Source organism: Balaenoptera musculus, chromosome 8 (assembly GCF_009873245.2).
Source record: "Balaenoptera musculus isolate JJ_BM4_2016_0621 chromosome 8, mBalMus1.pri.v3, whole genome shotgun sequence".
NCBI classification, from domain to species: Eukaryota; Metazoa; Chordata; class Mammalia; order Artiodactyla; family Balaenopteridae; genus Balaenoptera; species Balaenoptera musculus.
Window position 1 is genome coordinate 14,717,822 of NC_045792.1, and position 26,528 is coordinate 14,744,349.

General features: G+C 48.2%; 1 protein-coding gene across 4 annotated transcripts in view; it reads left to right on the forward strand.

The window, feature by feature from the left end:
• Window positions 1-26,233, forward strand: part of FXYD6 (FXYD domain containing ion transport regulator 6) — a 32,983-nt gene extending 6,750 nt beyond the window's left edge. Inside the window, exons 2-9 of one of the 4 annotated variants that reach the window (XM_036860795.1) lie at window positions 7,611-7,757; window positions 20,407-20,469; window positions 21,065-21,103; window positions 21,224-21,298; window positions 21,909-21,945; window positions 22,737-22,786; window positions 23,329-23,379; window positions 24,996-26,233. In XM_036860795.1, the coding sequence (XP_036716690.1) occupies window positions 20,412-20,469; window positions 21,065-21,103; window positions 21,224-21,298; window positions 21,909-21,945; window positions 22,737-22,786; window positions 23,329-23,357 (288 nt within the window). In that variant the 5' untranslated portion in view covers window positions 7,611-7,757; window positions 20,407-20,411 and the 3' untranslated portion in view covers window positions 23,358-23,379; window positions 24,996-26,233. Of the gene's footprint in view, window positions 1-7,610; window positions 7,758-20,406; window positions 20,470-21,064; window positions 21,104-21,223; window positions 21,299-21,908; window positions 21,946-22,736; window positions 22,787-23,328; window positions 23,380-24,995 lie in introns of those variants that run through there. The other 3 variants (XM_036860794.1, XM_036860791.1, XM_036860793.1) reach the window with 3 other exon arrangements.
• The last annotated feature ends 295 nt before the right edge of the window (window positions 26,234-26,528 follow it).

The following is a 26,528-nucleotide window of genomic DNA, read 5'->3' on the forward strand; positions in this document are numbered from 1 at the left end:
CCATCCAGACTCCCTGGAACGGGACTGAGATCCCTCGGGGGGCAGGGGCGTGGGGCCCCTGGGCTGGCAGGTGGCAGGCCTAGTCCCACTCCCTTACTCAATCTGGACAGCTGTATCACCGGCCTGTGCCGGGGTTGGCCGCACAACGCTGCCCTATGTGCCTGCCTCTGAGGGCTGTTGGGAGAAGCCCACGGGGTGATGTCTGGGATGGCGCTGCAAAGACTGTCATAGTCGGCAGTGGTGGGGGAGGGAGGAAGCAAGGCCCTATGACCCTGCTGGTGGGCCAGCTTCAGGTCTCTCCAGGGAATCTTTTTAGAAACCAGGCCTGTGTTTGTGATTTGTGAATTCGGTGTGTCCGCTTCTAAGGAAAGGGTCTTATTTCTTTTTGTGGTCAGGTCTTTTCTTCCTTTGCCTCAGAAGTAATCCCACATTAAAGAAAAAGGTGCCTCCGAGTTAAAATAGTAAGTTCTCTGTACGTGATAAAGGAGTTTTGTCCCTCCCACGCCCCCTGTGCAGCCGGGCTGGATTGGGTCTGGGCTCACGGAATGGGAAGAGCTTTGAGTCATGGGGACCGGCGGGCCCAGCCTCCAGCCTCCCAGCTGTGGGGTGCCCTCCTCCCTGAAGGAAGGACGGTGGGGCAGACCCAGGGATGGGGCTGTGCAAGGAGGCCCTGCCAGGCCTGAGGGCCCTGTGATGAGAGGGGCCTGGTAGGAAGGGGCCACCTTGCTGGGTGTCAGCAGCGATGATCGGGGCCAGAGGCCCGGCCCTGCTTGTAAGGAGGTCCAGCTGCCCTGGGGCAGTGCAGGGAATCCAGTAAAGTGACAGCGGCCACTGTGAGCCCCTCGGCCTATTAGAATGTCACCACCCTCTGCTCTCTCCTGAGTTCCAGGCTTTGACTTCTCTCTGCCCTTCAGCCTTTCTCTGGAATTTTATAGTTAGGCTAGTAAAGAGAATAATTTATGTTTAATGCTTATTTGATGAGCATTTAACATGCAAATCAAGGGAACACGTTGCATGTTCCTCTGAAGGCCACAGATCCATCAGCAAACTCTGGTTGGACCCAAAGCACTTGTTTTAAAAGGCAGCTTTAAAAGCCTTTGCTGGATTTTGGCTCTGGTCTGAACCACAGAAGCCCGGCCCCTATTACAGAAACATCAGACATCACCAGCGGGGCACAGGGCTCCACACCGCTTGCCAGGAAGGTGAGCAGATGTGGGGGTGATAGGGTGGGGCTGGGGAGCTGTTTTGTTTTTAAATGAATTAAAAATTTAGTAAATTATTTTTAATAGACCTTTTAAAGAAAAATTTTAGATTTACAGAAAAACAGAACAGCTAGTACAGAGAGTTCCAATATAACCCTCCTGCACAGTTTCCCCGATTACTGTCTTACATGAGTGTGGTACCTTTGTTACAGTTGATGAAATAATACTGATATATTATTATTAACTAAAGACCATGCTTTATTCAGATTTCTTTAGTTTTTCCCTAATGTCCTTTTTCTACTGCAGGACCCCATCCGGATAACCACATTCCATTTAGTTGTTATGTCTCCTTAGGGTCCTCTTGGCTGTGACAGTTTCTCAGACTTGCCTTGTTTTTGATGATCTTGAGAGTTTTTGAAGAGGACCGGTCAGGTATATCGCAGGATACCCCTCAATGGGGATTTGTCTGATGGTTTTCTCGTGATTAGACTGGGCTTATGGGTTTGGTGGAGGAACATCACAAAGGTACAGTGCAATTTTTATCACATCAGATCAAGGGTACATACCATCAGCATGATTCATCACTGTTGATGTTGACAGCGCTGGGTTTCCAGTCCCTTAATTTAGTGCCCCCACTTAAGCAGAGTTCCAGGGCCTGGTGATCAGAGCAGTGCTTTCCACTCCTCGAGACAAACATCAATCTGTCAACCAGCACTCGCTGGCCGTCTGCACCGCCCCAGGTCTTACAAGTTGTGGAGTAGCACAGAGACTTTCCAGGCAGGAGAACCTTATTAAAGAGAGCATTAAACCAGAATGTGCTGTGTGGCAAATCAGTGCTAATGACAGGTCACAGGTGCTCTTAGTCTGGAGAAAGAAGTCAGCGCATGGGCTGGAGTGGCAGTTGGACAAAGATAGCATTTTTCAACCTTGGCTACACGTTAGAATGAGTGGGGAGATTCTAAAAATTACTGACGCCTTGGTCATACCCCCAGAGTTTAGAATTTGATGGGACATAGTTGATCCCCATTATTATTATTATGAAAAAGCTCTCCATGTGATCCTGAGGTGCAGCCAGAGCTGAGAACTGGAATAAACAGAGGAGGGAAGGGCGTTCTAAGTGGAGGGAACAGAATATACAACGGCCTGGAGGTCGAAACACGCGTGGCAGGGGATGGGAGTGGACCATCTTAGCTGAAAGTAATGGGAGAAAATACTGAAAGGGTAGAAAAGGGATAGACTTAGAGGTATTTATATGCCAGAATAAAAAGTTTTGATTTTTTAAAAAATAAACAGACTACGGAAGCACCATGATACACTTGAGTTTGGGAGAGAAGTGATCAGCCTACCAACAGCCCAGGGGAGCAAGGATGAGGGTCTGAACTAGAGCGAGCAATGGAAGAGAAGATTATAGAGATAGCGCAGGAGTCAACGTGGCTGGGACTTTGCCGCAGACACCACGTGGAGTTCGGCAGGCGGGGAGGAAACCCTGTGGACTCAGTTAAGACCGTAAGCTCCATGAGGCAGAGAATGTGTTGCTGCAGCTCCCCCAGTGATGACTAAGGTCCTGGGCAGCAGCAGGCCGTCAAGAAATGTTTGTTCATTTGGTTACTGGAAGGATAATGATGCCACTCTTTCCAAAATTACACCTTGTTCCAAAATTATCCTCCTCTTCTCCACCAATTTCTCCACCTAAATGCAGGCGGATCTCAGCTCTTTGGAAAGCAATCTGATTAAATAACTCAGGCCGAGATATAAATAACTGGTAGGAATGGAAGTATTTACCTTTTGGTGGAATTAAGAACTCTCTCCTTGGGAGAATGTTGTGGGTGTGGATATATTTTTGAGTAGGGGTGGTCTTTATTTCAATTCTACACCCTAATCTAATTCTGAACCATCCCAGAGAAGAAGGGGATCTGCAGCTTGGCAGCCTGCTCTGAAAGGCTGTCAGTTGCTGGGCTGGTAGCTCTGTTGGCCTCCTCCTGTGAGCCTAGCTCCAATGGACAGGATGCCCTACAGCTGGTCTGGGATGCTGTCTAGCTCCCGCGTAAATACACTGATGTTCCGCTAGGCGGAGAGCATCAGGGTGCCCAGCAGCTGCTGTAGGGAGACTGGGGAGGGAGAGAAGAGAGCCCGTGCTGGTGCTGAAGCTCAGCTGGGAGTGACGGGAAGACCTGTGAATAGCTGGGGGCCAGCGATGGCTGAAGGATATGCCAGGCCTCCTCCCGCCTCCTGAGGGGCTCCAGGGTCCCAGCCTTCACATCAGTCGTAGTGGACAGAACAGAGTTGAGCAGGAAACTGTGAAAGGGAAAAAATGACATAATACATGCCAAAGTTAAATAAAGCTATTTAATTTTATTTGGGTTATTCTCTCACCCTGGTTTTTCTCCCCTGGCCTGGGTAAGAACACTCCCGTCCAATGAGCCCCGCTTGGTCTTGAGTCAAGGTCAGCATTTTGATTTCCCTTAGTCCCCATGCATTGCCACATTTGCCAGGGAGGCAGCGAGGAAGAGTGGGAAGAGCCTAGCATGTGGCATCCACAGAATTAGGAGCCGATGCCAGCTGTGCCATTGTTAGCTGCAGGGCCTTGGACGAGGTAACATAACTCGGAGCCTCACCTTCTCTAATCTGTAAAATGGCAATGATATCCAACATCGCCCGTAGTTGTGATGTTCCTTTGAGCTAATGCTTGTGAAGTTGCCTGGTGAGTCGGGTGTCTTCCAGATGTTTGGTGTTATCAACATCACCACCATCACCATCATCATCCCCTTCAGCCACCGTGGGCAGGCAGCAGGAGCAGGGTGGGGTGGAACGTACACAACACCATCCGTCCCCCTTTGTCTTAACGACAGCCACAGGTACACTCGAGGGTCTGGGGCTGTAGGACAAGAGTCTCTGTCCTGATATATCTTGCCTCAACCTCCCTTAAATCCAAGAGGCAGGAGGACCAGGGTGCACAGTATCCCAGTCTAGCAGAAGTCTGCTCGGCCCTGCCCAGCAGGCTGCTCGGACAGCAGAGACCCTGTGTCTTCCACTGGACAGCTGTCCTACAGCTAGGGAGGGGGGTGAGATGTCTTCTCCCAGGAGCCGCAGCGGTCCATTGACTCTCCTCCCCACGCCCTGCCCAGGGGCATTTTCCTTTGTCTGCTCTGTGGAGCACCCGGTGTGACTGGGGCAGGCAGGGTATGGTGGAGGTACAGGGGCAGCCAAGGATGGAGGCCCAGCTGGGGCCTCATGGGGAGGGCGTCAGCGTGGAGCCTTGCTCGATGTTTCTCCAAAGCAGATTTCTTTTCTCAGCAGTCTCCACCTCTCCTTGCTTTGCCACCGTGTCCATCTTCTTGCTCAGTTTCTGCTGGGAGCTCCTCTCCTTGGCCAGCCTCCGTTCTGTCCTGCAGACTCTTCCTTTCTCTTCCCTTTGCCTGCCTGTCTCGCACTTCTCTTTGGGCCCCTCCCCGTTCAGCTGCTCCTCCTCTGGGGTTTCTTTCCTCTTCTGTCTCAGGTCCTCTCTGTCTTGCTTCCGTGTCTCTTGGTAGGGGCTCACCCACTTTGGGCCACGAGGATGTGTCCCCGTCCCTGGCTGTCCCAGGCAGATCTGAGCTCCCCACGCCACTTGTTGGTGGCCCTGGGTGATGCAGCCTGTTTTTCTGGAGGCCAGAGAGGGCAGTGGCTCTGGGGAGCCTTTTGCATCTGTAGAGCCCTGCTCTGCCTGCTTCCTCTGCGGGCTGAGGCCCGTCCCCCACCTGTGTTGGGAAGGGAAAGGGGGCAACTGGGGCCTTTCCCCAGCTGTGTTCTCTGTATCTCTTCCCCATTTCCCAAGAGAAGCTAGATAATAAAGGTGGAAGCTGAGGAAAGAGTTGGGGGGATGATGATAGTATCAACAGTTGATACTTACAAAGCAGTTGCTATTTACCAGGCAGAGTGCTCAGCTGTGACACGGTAGCTCTTCATTGCAAATGACCCAAACAACACTGCATCTGCTTGGGGGCAAGGCAGGGATTACCGGTTCGTAGAGCCAGCCTGTGGGATGGGCAGAGCAGCGCTGGGCTGGGGACAGATGAGCTGGAGCACACCCAGCCAGGACCCTGTCCCCATCTCTTCTCCCTGCTTCTCTCCCACAGGCTCTTCACCTGTGCGCTGCTGCCTGACTCCCCCCGCCAGATCCCCCCACCCCCAGATTTCACAGCTTGGCTGCTTTGACCCTTCTTCCCTTGCTTCCGGAAGATGTGACAGCCCCTGGGGGAATACTGAAGTCTCAAACCCAGTCCTTTTAGCAACAAGGGAGGGGCTGCGATTGGCAGCCCCCAGTAGAACTATAGTGCTGGAGTGGGGGTGGAGCTGTCTCCCCTCCAGAGGGGAAGGTGTGGGCAAATAACTGCCCGTGCACAGAGGCTAATTCATCTAGTCCTCACAGCTCCTGAGATGCCTGTTATTATTCCTGTTTTACAGTTTCAAAAGCAAAGGCTCTGAGAGGTAGAGTGACTTGTTCAAGGCCCCAACGCCACCGGGTGGCAGAGAGGCAGGATGGTGGAGTGGTTCAAAGCGAGGACTCGGTCTGCAGGGCAGAAATAGAGGCACAGATGTAGAGAACAAACGTATGGACACCAAGGGGGGAAAGTGGTGGGATGGTGGTGGTGGTGGTGGGATGAACTGGGAGATTGGGATTGACATATATACACTAATATGTATAACATAGATAACTAATAAGAACCTGCTGTATAAAAAAATAAATAAAATTAAATTAAAAAATTTAAAAAAAAAGCAAGGACTCAGGAGCAAAGGCTTTAGACAACTTGCTTAACCTTTCTGGCCTCAGTCTCTCCATCTGTATAATGGGAATGATCATAATCAGAGCCATTTCCTAGAACTACTGTAAGGATTGAATGAGTTAGTACATGTAAACCACTTAGAACAGTACTTGGCATGCCATGAATGCCTAATAAATATTAGGTATTGTTATCACAGAGCTTCACAGTTTACAAAGAACCTTCACATATATTATCTCACTTGACCTTTATAATAGCCTTGGAAAGTAGGCAGGGGAGTTGGCTGATCCCCCATTGCCCCCGACGCCATGCTCTCACCTCTGACCTCATCAACTGCATAAATCCCATAACCTGTTACAAAAAAAATCACCCTCTCCAGTGAATAGCTCTCTGTCCAACAAGGGAATAGAAATTCTCTCTTGGGGGTGAGCTGGCAGGCACTGTCCATGCTGCTGTCTCTTCCTCTCATGAGTATGTATGAAGCAAACAATGTTAGAGGGCTTGCTTGGTGAATGTTCACCCAGAGACAGGAGCCCCCTCTTTGCAGAGTTCGTTTGATTCTCTCAGGGGGCTGAGCCTTGCAGCCTAAGCCCACTGGACTGGGCAGGAGTAAGGAACAGGGTGGCAGTTGCTTGAGAGGTAAGCCCTCTGGGAGCAGCAGTGCACGTGGCCCATCATGGCCCTTTGCCCCTGAGTGGGTGTGAGCCCTCCCCTGGGATGTGGGGCTGGGCGGGCTGGAATCCAGGGCTCACAGCAGGAAGATTACCCTTCCTACCCCCAGCAGGGAGGCAGACTGAGCTGGGCAGAAGTCTGGAATCCAGCTCTCACTCACCAGGGGACTGCTCTTTCTCTGCCTCAATTTGTTTCCCTTTAAAATGGGTTTGATGGTAACACATATTTCATAGGCTACTTTTAAAGATTAAATGAGAATGAATATTTAAAGTAGTAAGAATAGCACCTGACCTGTATGCTGTTTATCGTGATTATTATTATCATTTCTTATATCCAATCCAGGCCCCAAGCTAGGCTTCAAATATGGGCTTCCCATCCCAGAGTTTTCATTTCCGCTCATTTCCTTCTGTAGTGTCCATAGAATGATTCCAGTGCCGCCGGCAGAGCTCTGTCCCCACCCCCAAACTCCCACCAGCACCTTGCTTATTCCCACTGCCAAGCTCATTGCTGGTCGACTCACCTAAAAGACTCACGCGTCTTGGCTCCACCTTCCCTTTCACACTGCGGTCCAGGCTGCTGCCCCCGGAAGTATGCAGTGTGAGTGGGGCTGGGCTTGTGTAGCCGCAGGAGCTCCAGCCCTGAACATCCCTGAGGTTCATGTCCTCCAGCCATTGGCTCCAGGGTCCTGCTTCATGCAGATGGACCTGGGGTCTCAGGCACACTGGCCTGGGGGGCAGCATTGCACGGGGGCTTTTACAGGCCAGTAGGCTGCAGCTGTTTCTTGCAGCTATTATGAGGAAAGGGAATTCTGAGCCTTCCAGAAGGAGCCAAGATGGAGAAGAATCACCTTGCATTTTACAAAAACAGATGATGAAACTTGGTCATGGCTTTGGGTCACTGTTTGCTTCGAGGTCAGAGGGTGTAGGGCACACAGTGGGGGTTTGAGGCCATGGTGCGGTCCCTGCCTCTGTTCCAGGCCATTGGTCACGTGGGTCACGAGGTGAGGGGCAAATACTTGCCATCCTGAAAGCAGCCTGGTGCAGAGAAGGTGGAGAGGAGTGCTGGGCTCAGCCAGGAAGGACCCCAAAAAGCCCTCTGGAGCGCTTCCAGACGGAGCAGTCAAGTAGGTGATGACTGTCCTTTTGTTCTTTGCTTTCTTTTTCTCCTGTACATAAAACCCCAAGAGAACTTTGAACCAAAGCATCTAAGTTGGGAAGCAAAAGGTGCTGAGCCGTTTAGAGAGGAAAAGGGCAGCTGCGTGTGAGTGGAGGCGATGGTTTGCTTGAGTGCCGAGGACGCCTGGCTGCCCCAGCAGGGATGGGGAGCAGGGGGCTGAAGGGGTGCCAGAGAAGATCAAGGGGAACATTCCAGCCTGTCCAGCCTGGAGGCATCAGGACACTGATGTTCTCATAAGAGCACAGCGCGTCCCAAAGCCAGCCCAGGGGGTGGGCCTCATCTGTTTGTGCTGACCGCTCCCCCAAGCCTCATTCCTGAGCACGTGTGATCAGGACCGAGACTGCCATTCACGGTGGGCACGCGCGGCCCTTTCATAGAATCCGAGGCTAAAGAGGCCTGAAAGGGCTGCCGGAGCCAGGCCCCTGTCTCCAAAAAGATCTGAACACAAATAGATCAGACTCCCTGCCCTCTATTTTCCTCCCAAACAGTAAGACTTACTAATGTCTTAGGAATATAAAAAATATATACCTCTTTGCCCATAAATCAGACCAGTTTGTCTGTGATAATTTTTGGTCCTGGGCCTTTTCTGTTTTCAGTCCCTAGCCTGGTCTTAGACCATTCAGATCCAAGCTACAGGGATACCTACCTGCGCCAAACTCACCCACGCAGCACAGCCAGGATAATCAGAAAGGACTATTCTGACCATCTCTTTGCCCCCTGTTGAGAGAGTGAGGCGTTGGGCTCCAAGCCTTCTGAAGGCCCTTTCTGGACGTGGTTCCATTACTCGCCTTCCCTGAAGCCAGCACTGCCCCCCGACATCTGACCAACCAAAGGTGGTCTTTTATTTTTGGTTTTGTTTTTGGCCGTGCCACGTGGCATGCAGGATCTTAGTTCCCCGACCAGGAATCCAATCCGTGCCCCCTGCAGTGGAAGCGTGGAATCCTAACCACTGGACTGCCAGGGAATTCTCCAAAGATGGTCATGGAGAGCCCAGGAGCCTGGAAGTGCTTCTCTTCTCCCCGCCTCACTGCCCTCGTCACCCGCATTCCTACAGGTGCCTTGTCTTCTTTCCTGGCTCCGGCTGGGCTGCCCGAGGACTCTCAGGCATTGCCCAGCCTTCCCTGCTGCCCTCACTGTGCTCCTCTCCTCCAGCCCTGGCCTGCCCACTGCCCTATCCCAGCAGACCAGAGCAGTAGGCAGGGGCTGGAGGCATGGGTTCTGGGGCCGGCTCTGCCCCTGACTAGCTGGATGAATTGGCTGCCATCACTCATCTTGGGGCCCCAGTCTCCTCAAAAAAAAAGTAAGAGCTTTCATCTCAATCATTCTAACTCACTGGCATTCTGTGATTCTAACTCCATCTGGTAAACCTCAGATCTTGGTTATATCCTATTTATATACAGTGGAATTTTCTTTTAACCAGCTTCTTTGTCGCAAAGGTTTGGATACGTCATAGGCTAAATCATACAATAACGTGTCTAGGGTAACCTGTTAGCCTAAACATTGGGGGCTCAGGCATTCTGTGACCCCATAAAAGGCTCCCTTCTGGCATGTCCTGTCTGGAGAGGGGGCCTCATCTTTCTTTGGGGATCCTGCCAGTACTCAGGCCTTGATGATACCCCTGGGCATGTTTTTGATGGGCTGAACCCAAAGGAAGGCAAGCAGGTGGGATGGGAGGGATGGGAGGTGAGGCCTTGGGGGCTGAGTGAGACAGAGAGGAGGTTGGGATAATGATGTACCACTGTAATTTGGAGCCTATGCATTTTAAAGGGAGGTCATTTCTGAGTTATTTTCACAATAGAACTGGGTATTCTGATCTACCTCACTGCTGCGTGGAATCAAAAATAATATAGCATGACGCTATATCATCAACTAGTGGCTTCTCTTTCTGAGCAGCTTTTACCCAGCAATTATGTGAAATTATGTGACTCAGTATGGAAAGATAATCACCGGAGAAACTCTTCTGATTGCTTTCTCCTGCACATGCAGAAAAGCAAGTGTGCAGACAGCAGAAAGATCAGGGAGGAAAATTATCATGGATGTGCTATTGCCACCAAAAGTGTCAGCTGTTTACCAATGTAGAGATAAATGAGAGCATGGAAAGGAACAGAAAAATGAATGGAAAATCAATTTTTTCTCAGACGATGCTACAGAGGAAGCAAAATGTGGCTTGGTTCCATTTTCTAGATGGGGATGATCTGAATGGTCTAGAATTCAAGACCCCCCATCTAACAGTGATGATTTCGCCAGAGCCCCATCCCAGGGAGCCAGGTCCTCAGGCACCCCCAGGTAGGGGGTCCATGACCTCACATGCACAGGAAGCTAAGGTAATATTCCCGAACCCCCTCTCCCAGCTCCACCCAATTCTGCCTTGCTTTTCCGTCTTCCAAAGATCCCTCCATCCTTTCTTCCATCTACTTCTTAAACTCTATGGCCTGGAAATGAGATGTACCACTTCTACCACCTCTTAATCTCCCCCTCCCCCTAGCCAGCCCCAGGCAGCCCAGCTTCCTTTCTGGGATAAAGGAATGTGTGGGAACCGGGAGGGTGTAGGACACTGAGGGGCCGTTGTGTGCGAGGGAGGGAAGGCAGAGAGAGAGTCCCTTGGTGCATCAGTGCGAGAAAGGCGTTTTGTGTCCCATCAGAGGCTCTGTATGTGTACTTGGCCACTCGACTCGGGGGCAGTGCCAGGGGTACCAACAGGATTTTTAAAAATGGGTGTGGGGAGCCAAGAGGCACCCTGAGGAAGCTTGTGCTGAGGTGTGGCTGGTATAGTCCAGGCCTGGGCAGCAGCTTGAAGGAGGGAAGTTGGTCCCTTTTCAAATCTGTAACAGTATTTCTTTCAGCTCACTGTAACTTGATCTGGAATGTTTTCTTTAGAATACAAAGACAGGTCTTTACTCTTTAGCCTGGCATTCAAGATCCTCTAGAGGCTGTCTCCCAGCTGTCTTATCAGAATTCTCACCACCCACACCCTCATGCTTTACACAACCCGATTATTCACTGTTTTGGAAGGTATCTTACTCTAGAAATGGCAAATACTTTGCAGATGGCTGTCACGGCCCCCTCCAGCGCTATGTAGACATTACTCATGGATGAAGGCCCTCTCTCCTGCCCCACTTCATTCAGAATCCTTCTGAGGAAGCCACTTCAGGCGACCACTTTTTTTTTTTTTTTTAATTTATTTTTGGCTGCGTTGGGTCTTCGTTGCTGCGCGCGGGCTTTCTCTAGTTGCGGCGAGCAGGGGCTACTCTTCGTTGTGGTGTGCGGGTTTGTCATTGCAGTGGCTTCTCTTGTAGCGGAGCACGGGGTCTAGGCACGCGGGCTTCAGTAGTTGTGGCACGTGGGCTCAGTAGTTGTGGCTTGTGGGCTCTAGAGCGCAGGCTCAGTAGTTGTGGCGCACGGGCTCTAGAGCACAAGCTCAGTAGTTGTGGCTCACGGGCTTAGTTGCTCTGCAGCATGTGGGATCTTCCTGGACCAGGGCTCGAACCCGTGTCCCCTGCATTGGCAGGCGGATTCTTAACCACTGCGCCACCAGAGAAGCCCAGATGGCCACTACTGAATGAAGTACCTTGAGGTGCCACTTGAACCGAACTTGAACTTGAATACTATTTGTTATCCCCGCTTCCCATTTTCCCTTCTCACTGCCTTTGCTCATGCTGTGTCCTCTGCCAGAATGCCCTTCCTCTTGTCTCTTCTTACCCCTGTCCATCAAAATCCCATCCTGCTTTCAAGGTTCAGCTGAAATGTCAACTCCACCATGGAAACGTCCCAGGTCTCCTGCTGTATTCCCTGCTCCCCTTTTCCGTGCCCTGCTGGCTGATCCTTGAATGTAGTCTCTGCCTCTTGTGAAGCTCTCTTCACACTTGCTGATACACCAGAGCCCTCTGCTTTCAAACCTTGCCGCCCTGTCCTGTTCACCTGTTTATCCCTTGCAGAACCCGGGATCGTATAACCCCGTCTAGGAATTCAGTGTGTATGTGTGGGGGGGATTAACTTGAACGTGAGCATCTATGGAGGTGATTGGGGGGAGCTGAGGGGAAGGTGTAGCAGTGACTAGTGGCCTGGTACCCTTGATATGAGTCCTTCCTACTCCCAGGAGGGGCCCTGCTTGCCTAATAACCCCTCTCCTGGCTAGAAGCAAGTCCCAGCTGCTACCCCCGTTCAAGGGGAGGGCATTACACAAAGGTTTGAATGCTAGAAGGTTGGAATTATTGGGGATCACATTAGAGTCTGTTCAACAGAAGGGTGAAATTATAAACAAAAACTGAGTTTATAACTAATAGATCTTCATTAAAGAAAATTCTAAAAGATGTTCTCCAGGAATTAAGAAAATGGCTTGATGGACGTCTGAGATTCAAAAGGAATCATGAACAAATGAGTTAGTAAATAAGTTGTATTAGTTATCTGTTGCAACATAACAAATTACCCCCAAACTCAGTAGCTTAAAACAACAAACATTTGTTATCTCACACAGTTTCTGAGGGTTAGGAGTCAGGCAACAGCGTAGCTGGGTGGTTCTGCTCGAGGTCTTTGACGAGGTTGCAGTCAAACTGGCAGCCAGGGTGGCAATCAGTGAGAGGCTAGAGAACCTGCTTCCATGCTCACTTACATGGTTCGTGGCAGCCTTACTTCCTAGTGGGCTTTTGAACTGCGGCTCTCAGTTCTTTGCCACGTGGGCCTCTCCACAGGGATGCCCGAGCATCCTTAAGACATGGCAGGTAACTTTCCCCAGAGCAAGCAATCCGAGAGAGAGAGAGCAGGAAAAGAAAGCTGTGATGCCTTTTATAATCTAATATTGGAAGTGACGTATCAGTTCTGCCATATATTATTGGTCACACAGACTAACCCTGGTGCACTGTGGAAGGGGACTATACAAGGATGTGAATACCAGGAGGTATTGGGGGCTCGCTTGAAGGCTGGCCACTATACACATGGGTGAATCTAAACAAATGTTCTTTCCAAGAAATAGAAACACTAATATCTGTTTCATAGGATTAAGAGAAGAACTGAAAATTTGTACAGTAATAGCATATATATCATGAAGGGGGCGATTTGTATTTTTCAAGAAGAGTGTTTTACCTAATAACTATTATACATTTTAACTTTAGACTTTTAAAATCTTTGTTAAATTGAATACTGTTTTGGTCTGTTCAGAGGCTGCTATAACAGCATACCATAGACTAGATGGCTTATAAACAATAGAAATTTATTTCTCACAGATCTGGAGGCTGGAAAGTCCAAGATCAAGTTGCCAGCAGATTCAGTATCTGATGAGGGCCTGCTTCCTGGTTCATAGACAGCGTCTCCTCACTGACCCCTCACATGGAAGAAGGGGCAAGAGGGCTCTCTGGGGTCTCTTTTAGAAGAGCACTAATCCCATCATGAGGGCTCCCCCCACTCATGGCCTAATCACCTCCCAAAGGCCTACCTCCAAATACCATCTCATTAAGGATTAGGTTTCAACATATGAATTTTGGGAACACAAACATTCAGTCTATAGAAAATATAAATGGTAAAATTCCGAAGGTAACCACTAAAAGACTAGAAATAACTTGTGTAATTTCTTAAGCAGTAGAGGGAGAAAGTGAATAAGAAAAAAAAAAGTCAAAAGAGAAATACACATAAGAAAAGTAGGGAAAAACAGATGGTAGAAATCAGACCAAATATGTCAATAGTCACAATAAAGTTAAATGGAGTAAACTTGACAGTTAATAATCAGGTTGAATTTTTTAAAATCTAGCTCTTTACATTTATAAGATGGTAAGATACACACAATGCGTAAAGACAGAAAGGTAGAAAGTAAAATGGAATTTAAGACAGGATCCCTATATAATCCTAAAAGATCCAACTCACAGGACAACGTAACAGTTTTAAACTTTCTGTTACAATATTGTGAGAAACACAGGGATAAATTTATATATCCTTCCTCACAGTGGTAGATTTTAAAGCACCTATCTCAGTTTTTGGTAGGTCACACAGTCAAAAACTGAGAAAATATATAGAAATTTAAATAACACCATTAATAATCTTAATTTAATGGGCATATAGAACTTTCTTCCCAACAATGAAGGAATTACACAGAATATAATTTTTGAAATAAGTAACCATATACTAGATCATAAAGCAAGTCTCAGTAAATTTCAAGGTATCTATATCCTACAGACCACATTCTCTGACCACAGTGCACTTGTTAGAAGTCAGTCACAAAGGCAAATTAAAAATCACTATACATTGGGACATTTAAAAAACATGCTTCTTAATGCACAGGTCAGATAAATTATAATGCAAGTCTAAAGTACTAAGAACTAAACAATAATCAAAAAGCCACATTTCAAAGCTTATATTTGGAGTGAAAGTGGCACTTAGAGGATTATATAGTCTTTTTTATTTATTTATTTATTTATTTATTTATTTATTTATTTATTTATTTATTTAGGGCTGCATTGGGTCTTCGTTGCTGCACGTGGGCTTTCTCTAGTTGTGGAGAGCAGGGGGTACTCTTGGTTGCGGTGCGTGGACTTCTCATTGCGGTGTCTTCTCTTGTTGCAGAGCATGGGCTCTAGGCGTGCGGTCTTCAGTAGTTGTGGCACATGGGTTTAGTTGCTCCATGGCATGTGGGATCTTCCTGGACCAGGACCTGAACCCGTGTCCCCTGCATTGGCAGGCGGATTCTTAATCACTGTGCCACCAGGGAAGCCCTGGTTATATAGTCTTAAATGCTGATATTAGAAAACAAGAAAGGCTAAATACTAATGAACTAGGCATCCAACACAAGATAAATCTAAAGAAAAAAACAATAGAATAAACTCAAAGAACCTATAAGGGCAGAATTAAGAACAAGTTAAAACACACTATAAAGAGGATCAATAAAACCAAGAGTTGGTTCTTTGAAAAGACTAATAAAATAGTTAAATCTCTAGTGACACCAATTAAGAAAGGAGTTGTCACAAATAAACAATATTAAGAATGAAAAAAGGACATAACTACAGATCCAACAGAAATGAATGATTTCTAATGATAACTAGAAGATACTATAAACAACTTTATGACAATAAATTTGAAAGCAGAAAAGGGCAAATTTCTATAAAGATTATAACTCACTAACTATATAAAAGAAGAAATAGAAATCTTAAGAGTGTCATAGCCATTAACTAACTGAATAAGCCAGTTAAAATCATCCCACAAAGAAAATACTAAGTCAGATGATTTTACAGTTTAGTTCTACCAAACATTCAAAGAACAGACTAGTCCAATCTTCTGCAGACTCTTCCAGGGAATAGCAAGAGAGGAAATACTTGTTCTGTGAGGCCAGTACTACCATGATACCAAAACCAGACAAGGTAAATACAATACAATAAAAATTGCAGCCCAATCTCACTCATGCACATAAATGCAAAAATCGTAAACAAAATATCAGCAAACCAAATCGATCAGTTTATTAAAAAGATAATACAGTGGTTTCATCCCAGAAATGCAAGGATGATTTAACATTAGATAATCTGTACATACAATTTACTTCGTTAATAGATTAAAGGTTAGGGCTTCCCTGGTGGCGCAGCGGTTGGGAGTCTGCCTGCCAATGCAGGGGACACGGGTTCGAGCCCTGGCCTGGGAAGATCCCACATGCCGCGGAGCAACTAGGCCCGTGAGCCACAACTGCTGAGCCTGCGCGTCTGGAGCCTGTGCTCCGCAACAAGAGAGGCCGCGACAGTGAGAGGCCCGCGCACCGCGATGAAGAGTGGCCCCCGCTTGCCACAACTAGGGAAAGCCCTCGCACAGAAACGAAGACCCAACACAGCCAAAAATAAATAAATAAACAAAAAACAGAATCCTCCTCCTGACAGTTGTATGAATAAATTCGAAAAAAAAAAAAAAAAAAGGAGGTATACCTTTCTTTAAAAAAAAAAAAAAAAAAAAAAAAAATAGATTAAAGGTTAAAAAACATAGATGTAGAATACTTGTTCATAATTAATATAAAACAGAAACATCTTGGAAACCCAGGATTAGAGGGGAACTTCTAAAGCATTAGAAGAAATCTATTTAAAATTAGTAATTTAATTTTTTATCCCATTATACACACACACACACGCACACACATATATCACATTTTCGTTATCCATTCTCACCACACACAAACAAAAGGTAATTATGTGAGGTGACAGAGGTGTTAACTAATTTTATTGTGGTGATATTTTGCAATATATGCATGTATCAAATTGTCACATTGTACACCTTAAACTTACACAATGTTATAATGTCACATCACAGTAAGCTGGGGAAAGATTAAAAATAAGCACACACACAAATAAAAAAATTGGTGATAAGACTGTATGTGTGTCAAAGTCTATTATCACTGCTTCTATTCTATATTTTACTATAAGTTCTAGCAGTACAGTATGACAAGAAATAGAAATAAACAGTGTAAGTGTTGGAAAAGAAGAAGCAATCCTATATCATTTACAGATGATATGTCCACAGAAAACCCCAAAGAATCTATAGGTAAATTATTAGAAATAGAAAGAGAATTTAGCAAGATTATTGAATTTAAGATCAGCATATACAAATCAATTGCCTTTCTCCATACCAGCAAAAATTAGAAAACACACACAAGAGATAGCACTTAAAATAGCAATAAAAATTATAAGATACCTAGCAGTATGTCTAACAGAAGATATGACTTAGATGAAAGCATTTATTAAAACTTTATTAAAATACATTGAAAGGACCTAAACAAATGAAAAGATTTATTTATAGAGAGGAGACTCAAGATCACAAAAATGTCAATTGTCCCCATATCATTCTATAGATAGATGCATTGCAATTCCAATGAAAATCCCAACGATTTTAGATGAATTTGACAGGCTGATTCTAGAATTTATATATAAGAGCAAAAGACCAAGAATAGCAAAGACATTCCTGAAGGAAGAGGCAAGAGAGGCAGAGAAGAAAGGAGAAAAAGAAGAGGAAGCTTCTCCCACCACATGGGGAGATTACCGTAAAGCTGTAGTAATTGAGACACCGATTTTGTTGCAGGTATAGACAAACTGACCAATAGATCCAAAAAGAAAGCCCAGAAACAGACCCAGACCTGAATAGAAACCAGATACAGGGCACAAGTGGCTGTGCACATCATGAGGGAAGATGTCGCAGATGGTGCCAGGACAACTGGTTGTCAGGTGGAAAAAGCAAGAATTAGATCCCGACCTCATGCCTTCCATAAACATCAATTCTGGATGAAATACAGATTTAAATGTAAAAGACAAAACTTTAAGCTGTTTAGAAGAAAATTCTTTGACTCAGGGTGACAAGGAATATCTTTAAACAAAACACAAAGATCATTGCATTCAATTACATTAGAATTAAATTCTGTTCATTGAGAGACAATAAAAAAGTAAAAAGGCAAGGCACTAATTGGGAAGAGATATTTGTAACAGTTAATGACAAAGATTTAGTATCAAGAATAATAAGTGAACAATAATAATGTCAACCCGTTTGAAAAATTAGCAAAAGACATGAAAGGCACATCACTGATGAAGAAACAAGAAATGCAAATAAATAATCAGAAGCCCATCTCCGTTACTAAGTAATCAAATTAAGACCATATTTTACACCTCTAGAATGGCAGAAATTAAGCAGTCTGATAATATCAAGTATTGATAAGGATGTAGAGTAATGGTAACAGTCATATGCAGCTGGTGGGATTTTAAATTGGGGGTGGTCACTTTGGAAAACAATTTGAAATTATTCCATAAAGTTGACAATTTGTATGCTATACAACCCAACAACCTCACTCCTAGGCTTATCTCTAGAACATAATTTTTCAAACTGCAGAGCGACCCATTAATTAATTAACAGGTCTAGGGACTTCCCTGGTGGCGCAGTGGTTGAGAATCCACCTGCCAATACAGGGGACATGGGTTCTAGCCCTGGTCCGGGAAGATCCCACATGCCATGGAGCAACTAAGCCCCTGCTCCACAACTACTGAGCCTGCGCTCTAGAGCCCACGAGCCACAACTGCTGAGCCCACACGCCACAACTACTGAGCCCACGAGCTGCAACTACTGAAGCTCGTGCACCTGGAGCCTGTGCTCCACAACAAGAGAAGCCACTGCAATGAGAAGCCTGTGCACTGCAATGAAGAGTAGCCCCCACTCACCACAACTACAGAAAGCCCGCGCACAGCAATGAAGACCCAACGCAGCTAAAAAGAAAAAAAGAAAAAAATTAATTAATGGGTCTAGCCATTAATTGACTTAGCCACTTTTTAAAAAAAAGAAACAAAGTAGAATAGAAAATATCAGAGGCCATCATTTGTACCGGATTCCAATGTAAAAAATATTTCATGTGAAAGTGATAGTGAAAAGATTTGAAAAACAGTGCCCTTGGAACTCTTGCCTGTGTGTGCTGGGCAACAAACACAAATATGTTAAAAAAAAACTGCATTATTTATAATAGCACAAAATTGGGGGTAGGGAGATATCCATTGATAGGAGAATGGACCAATACATGATAATGTTTACCTGCACAATGGAATATTACACAACAATGAAAATGAATGAACTATGTTTATGAATGAATCTTAGAAATGTAATGTTGAACAACAACAACAAAGCCAGTCCCAGAAAAATAAACAGTAATATAGAGCTCAAAAATCTCCACCAAACAATGTATTATTTAGATATATATGTGATAAATATATATTTTAAAAGAAGAGCAAGGTATATATCCATACAATGGAATATTATTCAGCCATAAAAAAGTACTGATACATGCTACAGTATGGATGAACCTTGGAAACCTTATGCTAAGTGAGAAAAACGATGCAAAAGGACATGTATTTTATGATACTTTTATATGAAATGTCCAGAGTAGGCAAATCCATAGTGACAGAAAGTAGATTAGTGGTTGTCAGGGACTGGGAGAAAGGAAAGATGGGAAATGACTGCCAGTGGGTACCAGCTTTCTTTTTGAGATGATGAAATGTTTCTTAGTGCTGATGGTTGCACAGTTTTGTGAATATACTAAAAATCATTGACTCGTACATTTTAAAAGGATGAATTTCATGGTATGTGAATGGTATCTTAATTTAAATTTTTTTTTGAAGAAGAACAAGGGACTGATTAAAAATATATATTCAGGGTATTGTTTACTTCTGGGAGTAAAGCAGAGGGATGGGTTGGAGGAAAATAGAAGTAAATGTAGCAGTACGTATAAAGTTCTAGTTCTTAAGTTACTTAATGGGTGTTTCCTTTATGTTTCATTACATGTGTGTTACATATATTTTTGTACATATAAAATGTAATAGGAAACTTAAAAGAAATACAAATATTAAATGAAGTAGCATTCAAGGCAAATGACTGCCTTGTGAGAAATGCTCCTTGAACTGGGAGTCCAGAGTTCTGGGTCTGTGCCTTGGCCTGACTCTGGATGGAGCTGTTCTGACCTCTGCTGGCTGGGAGGTGAAGGGCAGCTGGGGGCTGCCGGCTGCGGGGCCGGAACGGAATAGGGCGTGAACCGACAGAGCAAGCATGGTCCTGGCCCCTAGACAGTGTGCAGGGCGTTAGGCCGCTGCCAGTCTCACCCCACTAAGAAAGAGCAAGCAGCCTTGGGCTTTCGTGTTTCGGGTTTCATTCCCCTCTCCTCTCTGGCTCTTTACCACACTCCTTTAATTAAGCGCAGGAATGAGGTGTGTGTACTGCACCGAATCCATCCTGGGAGGGACCAACCGGCCCTGCCCTCTGCCTCCATCCAGGGGCCACTGACCCCAGAGACCAGGGCCTTGAGCTCATGAGCAGAAGTCTCAGGCCCCTTCTGGGGAAGGAGAGGCCAGGGCGCCGATGCTCAGAGAGCATGTCTCCGTGCTCCCTTTGTTTAATCAAACCACCTATCTGGAGGATTATGAACTAAAGTCTATAGGAAGAGTTGACCTGGGCACTTTGGAGGTGAGAGCGTGTGGGGTACCTTGATGGAGAGCTGTCAGCATTTCAGGGTTTACTCTAAAGAGTCCAGGAAACAGCAGGCCTTCCTCCCCAACCCCTGGCTGGACTACGGGGGCATTGGCTTACCTGCCCCATTTAATCTGATAGAAAGAAGAACTTCCACCAGTGGGTCTTGGTTGTAGGGAACCAGGCCAGGAAGTCCCAGACGTCTTAATGAGCTAGAGATGGCCACGTCTCTAGGTGGCCCAGAGAGGAGGACACAGGTGAGGTGATCTCCCAAGCCCTTGGGGTTTTAAAGCTTTAGCACCAGAGAGGCAGCCGGGCAGAGGCGTTCCTGAGCTGCGTTGGGATCCAGACTGTGCCGCTCGCTACCGTGAGTGTCCTTTCACCTCCTTAAGCTCAGTCTTTTCACCTGCAAAATGGGTCAGTCACAGTGCCTGCTGGTTGAACTGATTCTGTTGTAATTGAACTCATGCGTGCAGAGCACTCCGTAAGGAGTCTATAAATGTCAGCTGCTTTGGCTTTGTTGTCCGACCTCACACCGTGTGGAGAGAGCTCAGAGTCGGGGTGGGAATCCGACTGGGGCCCTCGCCGGGCTGAGGGTTAGAGTGGGGAGTCTCCTACCCAGAGAGTCATTTCCCTCCCTCCGTCCCCAGACGCCATGGAGGTGGTGCTGCTCTTCCTGTGTGGCCTGCTGGCCCCGGCGGTCCTGGCCAATGGTAAGTACCCCTTTCTGGTGGAAGGTCCAGGCCCTTTGGGACACTAGGGTTGGGGAGGCTCTCAGATTCTACACGTCTGACCAGCTGTCCCGCCTTTAGTCAGCAAAGAAAGTCCTGGAAGGCAGCAGCTAACACAGCCCCTATTCCAGCCTGCCCACCTCTCCCCATGGGCTCCAGCCCTCAAGCCCACCAGGTCCCTGTAGACTTTTAACCTGAACTTTGGGAGTCAGACTTGCACCTCAGTCTCTAGATTGTGCAAGTCACATGTCCTAACGTGGTCTCGGTTTCCCCACCTATAACAAGAGGAAAATAGAACCTGCCTTTTGATGATGACGTAAGATAAAAAGGAGCAATAAATGTGGATGCTGTGAATGCAGACTCTGATTGGTGCTCTGAGCTGCACCTGCCTTTGGCTTCCAGGCTGGCCCTGGCAGGCAGGCCCACCCTTCCGTGCTTCTCTGGGCATCTCTGCTTCATGGGCCCTGTTTCCCAGGAATTCCCTTGTGGGGAGTGAGGCCTGTAAGACAAGGTAGGATATTTGGGAATCAGGATGTGTAGCTGTCTCCCTCTTGTCCACACCTGTTTGTTTTTCTAGCAGCTGAGCAGGAGAAAGAAAAGGACCCTTTTCATTACGGTGAGCAGGGACGGCGACCCTGGGTGGGGAAGGGGAGGCACAGCCCCATCCAGGGGAGGGCTGGACACGCTCTTCCTGGCCCTTCCCCTCTTCCATCTCTCACTCTTGTTCCGTTGGCAGACTACCAGACCCTGAGGATCGGGGGATTGGTGTTTGCTGTGGTCCTCTTCTCGGTGGGGATCCTGCTTATCCTAAGTAAGTTTGTTTGTTCCTTTGTTCACTCTAAGGGCGACATCTGCAGCTGTGAAGTGAGTGGCGAACAGTGTAAGAGACTGGCGGTTCTCTTTCCTGGAGAGGGAAGGAGCCTGTCTGTCTTCCTAGTTATCTCCAGGGCCTAGTACACTGCTGGGCACATAATAGGTGCTCAGTGAAACAGTGAAGAATGAACAAAATCAGTGCTCGATGAAAACAAGCACAGATACGAAGGGGCGGAGGTGGCTGTCCCGGTGCTGTACCCATCTGGGCGCGGGTGGGGGGGTCACAGGAGAGGGGACAGGGGCTGTCCTTAGAGTGCTCCGAGGGGCATGCCCCTGCGTGTGTTTCCCCTCGTGAGCCTGGGCTGCACGCAGCTGTCTGCGTTTACGTGGTCAAGCTGACGGTGGTGCTGTAGCCATCCAAGCTGCTGACGGTTGAACCTTGGCCTCCGAAGAGCCCTGCTCCAACCAGGGATCGCCGCACGCAGCTGTGCAAACCGTGCAGTGCCCAGGAGTCGGGGCTGCTGTTCGCACGGTCCCACAGACTCACCGGGCAGCCCTGCTGTGGCTAAGCCAGGACATTGACCTTGGATGGTTTCTTTGCCTTTCAGGTCGCAGATGCAAGTGCACTTTTAACCAGAAGCCGCGGTAAGGATGCCATGGCTGTGGACATCTGGGGTGATGACGCTAAGAGGGGACAGGGAGGGGCCTGTGGTGTGTGACCCCAAATGAGTGTGCTTTGGGATTCTTGTCTCAGAAACAGGCTGTGTGTGTTGGGGTAGAGGTAGAAGTTTTGAGGATTGTCAGGCAGACTTTGGGGCAAAGGAGAGGTCAAAACATCAAGGGTTAGCCCATCCTTCTTCTTCTGATGTATGTGTGGGGTGGGGGAAGGGGGAGAAGATGCTGGATCCTTGTCCGGTGGCCCTTGAGTTGGGCTTGGGAGAAGGGAAACAGAGGGCCTCCGGACCTCTCTTGAGATCTGTCTCCTCTCTTCAGGACTTGTGACACTGCCCTGTGGTCACCTGCTCAGGAGGTTCTTTGAGCTTTGTGGAATCCTGGGCTTCCTTTCGCCCACCCTCTACCTCCACCTAAGGGCACAACCCATTAGCCCACCATGGTGACCCAGGGCAGCGCTGGACCTCAGGAGTCCAAAGTCTGTGGCAGGACACAACCCGATGCCCCATGCAGCCCTAGGCTATCTCTTCCCAGTACTTAGCTCTCTCAGGGGCCGACATTGAAGGGTGCCTGTAAGTTCCCCTGACTACATCCCCTTTGGCCCTGGCCTCCCCCGCCCCGTGAGCCCCATGGTGGAGAATGATCCACCATGACTTGGAGGAGACGGATCCCAGGGCCCTGGAGAGTGAGGGCAAGGTGAGTGGCGATGCTCTCTGGGTTTACCCTGGAGACGTCTGACGGGCTTGCCTTTCATCCTCTTGCAGGGCTCCAGGGGACGAGGAGGCCCAGGTGGAGAACCTCGTCACCGCAAATGGTAAGTGTCAGGTCCACCCGCCCAGGTGGGATGGAGGGAATGGGCAAGGGTTCTCCTACAGCTTGAGGGTGGGGGACGGTTGCCAGGTGCCGTCGTCTCTTGAGAGCTGGCCGGTCAGACGTGCTCCCATAGTGCCAGAGTGGGGGGTCCCCAGGGCCTCTGCTCTGCATCACTCCCTCACCTCCACCAACAGGCTGCTGCTCCTGACGGCTGCTATTTACAGGGAATCCGCTTAGTGTTTGGCATGATACAAAGTGCTTCACTTCTCATTTAATGGGCGCACAGCCCCATGAGGTAGGCATCACTCTGCACATTTTACAACCAAGGGGCTCAGAAAAGTTAAGGAACGTGCCAGGTTCTCTAACAAGCGAATAACAGGACAAGGATCTGCCCCAGGTCTGTCTGACTCGAAATCCACATGAGTCACCTTTGCGGTGCGGGTCAGGCTCCCCCAGAGACAGGCACAGTCACGGCTGCTGCAGGGGGTGGCCCGCTGGGGTGAGGGGTTCATTCACTACCCTCCATTCTGGTTCTCTTTCCAGCAACGGAGCCCCAGAAAGCAGAGAACTGAAGTGCAGCCCTCAGGCACAAAGGTGAGATGCTGTCTACCTGCATCCTCCTGTCACCATCACTGTTCTGACTGAAGTCTGGCCGAGGAGTCATCAGGGAAGAATTGGGCTAGCTTTTGCAACGCGCACAGCTTTCATTATGAGCTGTGCTCTGACGAGGCTCGTGTCTGAAGGGTGATGAGACAGACGGATTGAAACCTCCCAGGTGTACCACACACACACACAGAATGAGCAGTCGGGAAATAGAGCTTCCATACAAGCCAGCGGTCAAGTTGATAGGGGGCCATCCTAGCTACCACGTGGGCATGACTTGGGACAGAATTAGAGTCAGTGAAATACTCCTAATATCAAAGTAGCATAAAGACAATGGCTTTCAGTGATGATTCAGAGAGTACCTTCAGGCCGCTTTTTAAAGTTAACATTTTATTTTTAAACTTTCCAACCCTACACAAAAGTAGGGAGAATAGTATATGACCCCCCCCGCCCCGCCCCACACCAGCGTTATCAGTTCATGACGTTTAGGGGCACTGTTTTTCGTTCTATTTAGTATCCGTTTCCATTGTTCATTATATCAACAGTAATGCAGGAAAGTAATAACTTAAATGCTTTACAGTTTTCAAAATGCTGCCACAAACACAAACTCACTCAAGCCTGCCAGAAGATGTAAGAAGGACAGGTAGGGTTTAGCCCCATTTTAAAGATGAAGAAACTGAGGTCAGAGAGAGTAGCCATACCTATAGTAAGTAACCGGCTGGAACTCGAGCTCAGGGCTTTGTAGTTGAGTGCTGCATTTCACTACACCCCTCTGCTCCTGCCCGTCTCCCTTTATGACATACCCTGGCATATACTGGGGCGTGGCGGGGATCAGTCTTCTATCAGCTCACTTCTGCCTTCTTTTCCACACAAATAAGGGATGTACTTTATCCTAAATCGTAAGTTAAAGGAGATTTCTGGAGGTAAAATGCCTGATACACCAGCTTTTACCGTCATGGTAATAACACAGGGTACTTGTGGAGCATTTGAATTCTTTCCTAAGGGTGGGCAGAGCGGGGCTCATTACCTCCTATCTTCTAGCTGGGCCTCGGGAAGGTTAAGGATGCCTCAGTTTGACGTGGCCATAGATCCAATCCAGGAGGCAGGCATCCCAGCTGCAGCTCTGTGTTCTGTCTATGTCGTGGCAGCTGGCAGCTCGGAATCTGGGGAGCAGTGTGGGAAGGCTCCAGGGAGAGAGCCTTGAGCCAGCAGTTGTCTTTTTTTTTTTTTTTTTTTTTTTTTACTAGAACTTCCTCGGAAACCCTGTTTTCCTGAGTCTCAGGGCTGTGAGCAATTCTTGGAGGTGTCCTGAGATAGAAACCCCGGGTTTAACAATTTCCTTTCCACATCTCCCAGGTTCCATCCCCCTGAGAGAGCCCCTCTCCTGAGCTCCACGCCCTCCTCCACCTTCATCTCCTGGCCCTGCTTCTCAGGCTCGTCCTCCTTGATTTACTGAGAACAAGGCTCTTAGAGTGGGTCTCATCGTGGGAGTTTCCGTGGGCAGAGGGTCTGTCCTAATTAATGGCTGGGAGAAAAGCAGGTAAAGAGTTTTGAAAGGAAGCCAGAGTTTCGTTTTAATTTAAATTCTCTCTCACTTCAACCTCCAGAACCTGAAGGCAGCTGCTTGAACCTTTAGATGCAAATGCTGATGCTTAAGAAAACCGGCCACTTCAGCAACAGATCTTTCCCCAGGAGAAGCCAAGAACTTGTGTGTCCCCCACCCTCTCCCCAACCCCTCGACACCTGTCCTCAACTTAATGATGCAACCCCTGCCCCTCTGCAGCCTGTGGTCTCGTCCAACTCCTGTGACGTGTGTCTGTGTGTGTGTGTGTGTGTGTGTGTGTGTCTGATGACTGTGGTCTTCGTGGCTGCTTGTTCGTGGATGACACTGTATTTTAGTGAACCTGGCCCCACTTTCCTGGGCAGGAGCTCAGCCATGTGGCTGTCAGCTCGTCTCTGCTCTCCATGGCCCCATCACCTTCCACTCCTGGGAGTCTGCTTTGTCCCTAAGAGACCAGTTCCTTCTCTTGATTGAGGGGTGGATGGAGGGGTTGGGCACGGGCGGGAGTCTCTGATTGGCTTGGGACTTGGGAAGGTTTACATCACCTTCGTGATCCTTCTACATGGCCCGTCTTCACTCCTTTTATAAGAACCTTGCTTCCACATTTGTCCCTGGACCAAGTCTGTTCTGAGGTCCCTTGGCAGTGGGAGGTTCCCAGCAAGGAGCTGATGAGCCCGCTTTGCCCTCGGGCAGCTACACCCCTTCCCTGGTGCCCATCTGCCCCACCTCACTCTGCCCCTGGGGAACGTGCCCCTTGCATATCTTCTCAGCAATAACCCCGTGGGCTCTGGAACCCTACTCCCTTCTCCAGCCTTCCCTGCTCCCAAGACGCCCATCTCTAGCCCAGCTCATCTGGACTCAGACTCCTGTCCCTGACCTGGGGCTCTGGCAGGTGATGGCTGAAGGGGTGCATTCAGCTGGGGCCAGTGCTCTGGGGAGGGGCAGCTTGGAGAGCAGGGGTCCTTTGCTTCTCTGTCCACATCCCATTGGCCAGGCAGCAGCGGGGGCGCCTGCACCCTCTGCTCGCCTGTCACTGGCCAGAACGGCAAGTACAGCGGCTGTGCTGCGGGTTAGGGACCCGGCAGGGCTCCGCGCAGCCCTGCTGCAGGGGGAATGGCACGAGGTCGAAGCTGGTGAAGAGAGTGGAAAATCAGACCCCGCCCCTCCCACTCATCGTGTTCTCGTGGAAACTAACCAAACCGTGCCGCTGTGACCAGGACTGCTGTTCTCTGTGTCGTGATCGCTCCTCAACAACGACGAAAGGAATAAAATACCACTTGTTTCCTAGTGGCTCTGAGGTGCTTTCCTTTCTGTGAAAGAACCTGAATATTTGTAGGGCCTGTGGTGCTTGAAGGGCTAAAGGGACCGTGTCCTTGGTCAGAAGGAGGAGGTGACAACTGCAGGGCCAGCCGGGAGGTGTTTTATTTCCGGGGATGTGTTTATTTCTGCTGCTTGACCACTTAGCTCCTCCCCTGCTTCTCCTCGTGCCTCCCCTTCCTCTCCCCTCCTTTACCCGCACCCCTCCTCCTCACGCCTTCCTCCCCTGGTCAGTGGGTTCAGGCTCCACCCCATAGCTGAA